The sequence below is a fragment of the Oppia nitens genome, unplaced genomic scaffold, assembly GCF_028296485.1.
Source record: "Oppia nitens isolate AA-2021 unplaced genomic scaffold, nextdenovo-longstitch-racon4-pilon3 scaffold27_pilon_pilon_pilon, whole genome shotgun sequence".
Classification (NCBI taxonomy): Eukaryota; Metazoa; Arthropoda; class Arachnida; order Sarcoptiformes; family Oppiidae; genus Oppia; species Oppia nitens.
Window position 1 is genome coordinate 2,325,892 of NW_026533207.1, and position 7,361 is coordinate 2,333,252.

General features: G+C 32.4%; 1 protein-coding gene across 1 annotated transcript; it reads left to right on the forward strand.

Moving 5' to 3' along the window:
- Positions 1 to 2,321: 2,321 nt before the first annotated feature.
- On the forward strand, positions 2,322 to 5,946 carry LOC128954494 (protein SET-like). The gene is made up of 3 exons (XM_054300081.1): positions 2,322 to 3,185; positions 4,224 to 4,413; positions 5,256 to 5,946. The coding sequence occupies exons 1-3, from the start codon at positions 2,736 to 2,738 to the stop codon at positions 5,744 to 5,746; spliced, it is 1,131 nt and encodes a 376-aa protein (XP_054156056.1). The 5' UTR covers positions 2,322 to 2,735; the 3' UTR covers positions 5,747 to 5,946.
- The last annotated feature ends 1,415 nt before the right edge of the window (positions 5,947 to 7,361 follow it).

Here is a 7,361-nt window from a genome sequence, read left to right on the forward strand (position 1 = left end):
AGATGTAGTACAAAGTTATGAATACCAGAGAGTTGACTGTATTATTATAACTACTAGTATACATGTATTATACAGACATTTAGTTTTCAATAATAATAATAACAATAACGCATTTGTAAGCCAAGGGTCAACACTCACAGTATGTTTCAATGTATTATCAATGTTCGGGGGGAGGGGGTGTTTCGCGCGGGGGGAGGCGGGGGAGAGAATGTATTAAAGTCAAGGAATGGGCAGTTACCGGGGGGGGGCTGGCGGTGGGCAACTGTAACCTATATCATATAAAAGTTATGGCTTGGTGGGGGTGGGAGTAGGGTAGGGGCTAACCCGGGGGTTACTATTTAAAAAAAAACTTTTTATTATTGTAAGTTTACATAAAGTTAAAGTCACCCCCGCCATCCCACCCCACCCACCCAAGTTTATAAAAGTTTAAGTCCCCCCATCCCATGGCTAGCATCATTATAGACTACTATTGTATTAATACATGTATAGTTAGATTCATACTATTGGCTTATATGTCTATCAAATGAGAGAAATCAATGTATTTAAAAATAATAATTATTTTTTTTTTAAAATAAAGTTTGAATCATAGATAGATGTATGAAATCAAAGTGTCCAACAAAAATAATAATGTATTAAATGTATTAACAATACAATTGAATTGCATTATAATATTGCAATAATTGTTTATTGCATTTAATGACTAATTAATTGCATATATATAATACAGTATTACTTGTAATACAATTTTAATATAAAATATATAGTTTTTTTAATACATTAGAAAAAAATATGGAAAAAAATTTAATTTTTGTTATAAATTTTTTTTTAAATTTTTAATATACTCTATATTTTTTTCCAATTAATATTAAATAATTTTATTAATAGTTAACAAAATATGTATAAAATGCAATTTTTTTTGTTGGTTGTCTAAATGATAATCAAACAAAAAAATGCTATTTTTATTTAATTTAAAAAAAAAATTAACTAACTATTTTTATAATTTAATTAAATTTAAAATTTAATCAAAAAAAAATAGGATGTAACTTGATAACTTATTAATTTATCGATCAATCAATCAAGCATGCTAATTAAATTTATTTAGTATTAAATATTTAATTTAGACTAAAATTTTATTATTATTTTTTTTTAATAAAAAAAAAGTTAATAATAAACTAATAATAATAAGTTAAATAAAACTATAGATTAATCTGGAAATTGCTTTTAGCGCGCGTTATATATATACAGTAGTAGTAGTAGTACTGTATTAATCTGTATTACTATTACTGTAGTGTTAATGTGTTTAGTGTTAAGTCCAGTGTGTGTTTTTTTGTCAACTATAGGCCACACCTTATAGCCTACCAGTGCTCCTCTTTGTGTGTATGTGTGTGTGTGTGTGTATGGTATGAAATGAGGCAATAGTGTGTTAGTACTACTACTACTACTACCAGTACTAGTATATGTAGAGAGAGAGTATTGAGTCCGGTTAATACATACACATACATACATACATATACAGTACACATACATACATACATACATACACTTACACACATACACATACAGATACACATACACATATACATATACATACACATACACATACACATACACATATACATACACATACATACATACATACATACATACATACATACATACATACATACATACATACATACATACATACATACATACATACATACATACATACATACATACATACATACACATACATACATACATACATACATACATACATACATACATACATACATACATACATACATACATACATACATACATACATACATACATACATACATACATACATACATACATACATACATACATACATACATACATACATACATACATACAAACATACATACATACACATACATTAGTATAGTAGAGTAGTACGGGTATCGGTTTATTTGAATTAAATTTTTTTTTTTTTTTTTTTGATACTAATATTATACAGAAAAACCAATTTTGGTTTCGGTTTTGATTTTAAATTACTAATTATTAAATTAATTAATTTTTGATACCTATTTTCCTATGTGTCCTAAACCTAAAAAACATTAAAAGTCTACAATAGTATAGTATTGCGGTTTCGGTTTAATTAAATATATATTGTTTTCAACTAACAAACAAAATTACTTTAGTCGGGTTTTTATCTCCGGTAATTATTTTGTGTGTTGCTTTAAGTTTTCTACTAAATATATATATAGAGTCCGGCGAACATCTCTACTAATCGGCCATTTCCTAGAGAGAGAGAGAGAGAGAGAGTAATATAATAATAATAATAATAATACAGTAATACTATTGAATGCATTGGCAATACATAAGCATAGAATAGTCTCAAACACATAGTATATGTTAGTGTTTAGTGTCTATCCTATTGTGTGTGCGCTTTATATATACATACTATTGCTTATGTAGTCTATGTGTTAGAGAGAGAGAGTCCATACCATTAAGCCATTCACTCACTGGTGTTTCATAGCCGGCGTGCTCTCAGTGTATAACATCTAATATATTAACTATACATACAGTGTCTCTCATCAAACAAACAGTATTGCCATTGAATTTGTTGGTCGACTGACAACAACACAGCCATCAAAAACACACACAACCATCACTTACTCTCGACGAGTGGCCGAAGACATTAGGACAGACACTCCCGATAACAACTACCACAACAACCGCGTGAGTGACCGACAACAACAACAGCAACAATGTCGTCGACAGCGACCAATAATACTACAGGAGGTCCGACACCATCAAAAAAATTGAAGAAAGACGATAGCGAAGCGGTAACCGATAGCACAGCCGCCACCGCTACAGCCGCCACCACCACAGCCAACAACAACAACAACAGCAGCAACGGTGAAGTCAAGACAACTAACAACAATAGTTCCGCCGCCGCCGCTTCAGCAGCAGCTGCGGCCGCTGCTGCAGCAGCCGCCGAAGCTGCCGCTCTGGAGGACGATTCACGTGACTACGATCCCGAAACACAGAAGACATTGGAAGAGATCGATGCCACACAAAATGAAATTGATTCCTTGAATGAAAAAGCCAGCGAAGAGATCCTGAAAGTCGAACAGAAGTACAATAAACTAAGGAAACCATTCTTCGAGAAACGAAACGAATTGATAGCTAAGATACCAAACTTTTGGGTTACAGCTGTAAGTGATCTGTTTGTTTGTCATTGTTGTCGATGTCATTGTCTGATCTACTGTTTAGAAGACATTTATCTGATCCCCAAATGAAGAGTCTTTAACACCTATTTGTTTAGTGCTTTTAGTTTTTTTTGTGGTTTTTTCTGGTGTTTTTCAATACACAAACCGCTCTCTCAGTCCTCAATGGGTAGCCTTTGTTACACTCGATCGCCAGTTATAGTATACACACAGTGTATAACATACATACACATTGATAGGACAGTCAGTCTATGTATTGATTGAACAGTGTATTGATTGGACAGTTGTGTGTTTTTTTCTGTGTGATTGTTGTAGTTAATTGTCAATTAGTTTAATTTAATTTAATTATGTAATTAATAAGCTATTAATTGTTTTGTTTTAAATTTCTAGCGTTTAAGCGCTCTCTCTCTCTCTCTCTCTCTCTCTATATGTATATATCCCTGTGCTGTACATTCAAGCACATGGCTTAGCCATTAACTATGTTTGACTGTATCTCTGCCCTCTCTCTCTCTCAGCTCATACAATGTATACATACATACAGTACAGTAGTAGTAGTACTAGTATTACATCCATTAACTCTTTATACAGTGTATATGCTATGTGTATATGTGTTTAACAGTATATATATATGTATTTTTTAAAAAAAAATTATATATTTTTTTGTTGGGTATATAACTATTTAATTAATTAATTAATTTTCAATATAGTAATCAATTGTTTTGTTTTTTTTCAATAGTTTTATACTAAATTAATTAGTTTATTAATGGTTTAATTAGCGCACATAATGACAATATTTGTTTTATTTGCCGGTACCGGTAGTTTTGAAAAGTTTATTAGTATTGTATTGTATTGTCAATGGATCAGCACATACCTAACCCGCCCCTCCTCCCCCCACTCTCTCTCTATCTTAGCTACAGTTCCTCCCATTCCCTTCTAAAAGCCGATGATATGATGACAATGTCTTTAAATTTGTTTATTTGATATTAATTATGATTTTTTGTTTGTTTTTTTTCAATTATCAAACAGTTTGTAAATCATCCGCAAATATCTGCTATACTCGATGAAGACGAAGAAGAATGTCTGCATTTCTTGTCGAAGCTGGAAGTGGAAGAATTCGAAGACATTAAGTCTGGCTATAGAATCAAATTCTATTTCGATGACAATCCGTACTTTGAAAACGATTTACTTGAAAAGGAGTTCCATTTAGGTGCTGGAGGTAATGGATCTGTGTGTGTTTGTGGTGATCATAGTCATCATCAGCAGCCATAACCATCTACTTATACTTATACTATACCTTTCTATACATTGTCCAAACAGTAGACCAGATATTTATATATATATGTCTTCACACTTATTGTTATTATCAATACTTTAAATATTTAGTGATTTTAGTTCTTTTAAAAGCATTCAATATTTTTAGCAAAAATTTTTTTAGTTTTTTAATTGTTTAAAAAGTTTTAACAGTAAATTGTTTTAACAATACCTCTCTCTCTCTCTGTCTTCCTCTGTCTCTCTCTTACTCTCTCTCTCACTCTCTGTCTCTCTCTTACTCTCTCTCTGTCTCTCTCTCTCTGTCTTCCTCTGTCTCTCTCTCTCTGTCTTCCTCTGTCTCTCTCTTACTCTCTCTCTCACTCTCTATCTCTCTCTCACTCTCTATCTCTCTCTCACTCTCTATCTCTCTCTCACTCTCTATCTCTCTCTCACTCTCTATCTCTCTCTCTCACTCTCTATCTCTCTCTCACTCTCTATCTCTCTCTCTCACTCTCTATCTCTCTCTCACTCTGTCTCTCTCACTCTGTCTCTGTCTCTCACTCTCTATCTCTCTCTCACTCTCTATCTCTCTCTCACTCTGTCTCTCTCACTCTGTCTCTCTCTCTCTCTCTATCTCTCTCTCACTCTCTATCTCTCTCTCACTCTGTCTCTCTCTCTATCTCTCTCTCACTCTGTCTCTCTTTCTCTCTCTCTCTCTCTCATACACACACACTGTTAACTCTTATGATTTAATTGATTGATTTTTGTTTACTAAAAATTTAAACTTATCATCAAAAAAAAAAACAGGAGATCCGGCCTCAAAGTCTACACCAATCAAATGGCGAGACGGTTCGGATCTATCTAAACGACTACAGGACCAACAGTCTGCGTACAACAAGAATGAAAACGATACGAACGCCAAGTCTTCATCGGCGGCCGCTTCGCGAAAACGTCAGATGGAATTTCCCCGTACATTCTTCACATGGTTTACCGATCACGGCGATGCATCTGCCGATGATATTGCCGAAGTAATCAAAGACGATATGTGGCCAAATCCGTTGCAATATTTTCTGGTACCCGATATTGAAGTGGAAAACGGCGGTCTGGATGGCGAAGACGGTGACGAAGATTCCGACGACGACGAAAACGATGAATCGGTTGTTGTTGTCGAAGAAGAGGATGACGACGGAGAGGGTGATGAAGAGTGCGATGACGATGAAGAGCTGTACGATGGAGATGATGGTGACGACGGCGAAGGTGGTCCCGACGAGGATGACGATGACGGCGATGCCGATTAAAGTGGTGGCCGGCCGGACGTCGGCGGCGCTAATGGGTGGACATACGTTGTCCCCCTCCACTGCATACATACCCCCCTCTCCCCCACCCACCCACAAACACACACACACTCTTACATTAACTATTCGTTTATTATATATATATATATATATATTATTTTTTCACACACACACACACACAAACACTTACTGTAAAACTTAAACAACAAAAAAATTATTGTTATTTTTTTATTTAAATATTATAATAATAATAATTTTTTTTGTCGTATCTTTAAACACAAAAACAAACAAATTTGTAAACAAATGATTTTTTTTAAAAATATTTTTTTTTGTGTTTGTCGGACGCCTCCTAATCGTCGACTACTATCTGATAAACAATTATTTATAATAATGTTTATATATATATATATATATATATAAACTATTTTCTCTCTCTCTCTTTCATAATGAGATAATAATCTAACCGAAAAAAAAACACAATACTATATAATTGTATTTTCAAACAAAACATTTTTTTTCAATCAATATTATTAATGATTTAGTAGTATATATAAAAAAAAAATTTTGCTAATTATTAGTTAATCATTTGTATTAGTTATTATTATTATCATTGAAATCCATAATGAATTGAATAGTTGTCATTATTATTATTATTATTATTACTGATATATATATACTACCCGTCCCTCTAAACGCTATCTATGTCTATAACATCATTATTATCTATGTTTTTATAATCTTAATAATATTATTATAATTATTGTTTGTTCAATCAATTGTTTATTTGATTTTGAATTTGACTTTGAATTCACAATCATATTAAATATCAATACCGTATATATATAACAAACCAAACAACAAAAATAATACACACAACAACAAAATCTATAAAATATCATTAATAATGTTAAACTCAATTATTATTATAATTATTATTATCAATAATTTTTTGTTTGTTTGTTTGTTTTTTCTCTATCTCTCATTTTTTATTCAATACAATACAATGTATTTTACATTATGTGTAATAATAATAATAATAAAAACTTTTTTTTTGAAATAATTTCTAATTGATTTTTTGTTTGGTTTGTTTTGTTTTAATGGATCAATGGATCAGCGCCTATCACACACACACACACACACACACACCCTATCCATCATATAGATGATGACCAATGTTTTAATTAATATACAATTATTATATTAATTAATATATCTGTAAAAAATATGATATTAAATCAGATTTAATTTTTTTGTTTGTTTCAACAGTTTGTAAATCGTCGCAAAAATTTTGGTATACTATGAAAGATTCAGAAGATATAGGCTTGGGAGGAATCATATCAACCATAACCACCACCATTACTACTACTACTACTACTACTACTACTACTACTACTACTACTACTACTACTACAACTACTACTACCACCACCACCACCACCACTACTACTACCACTACTACCACTACTACTACTACTACTACTACCACTACTACCACTACTACCACTACTACCACTACTACCACTACTACCACTACTACCACTACTACCACTACTACCACTACTACCACTACTACCACTACTACCACTACTACCACTACTACCACTACTACCACTACTAC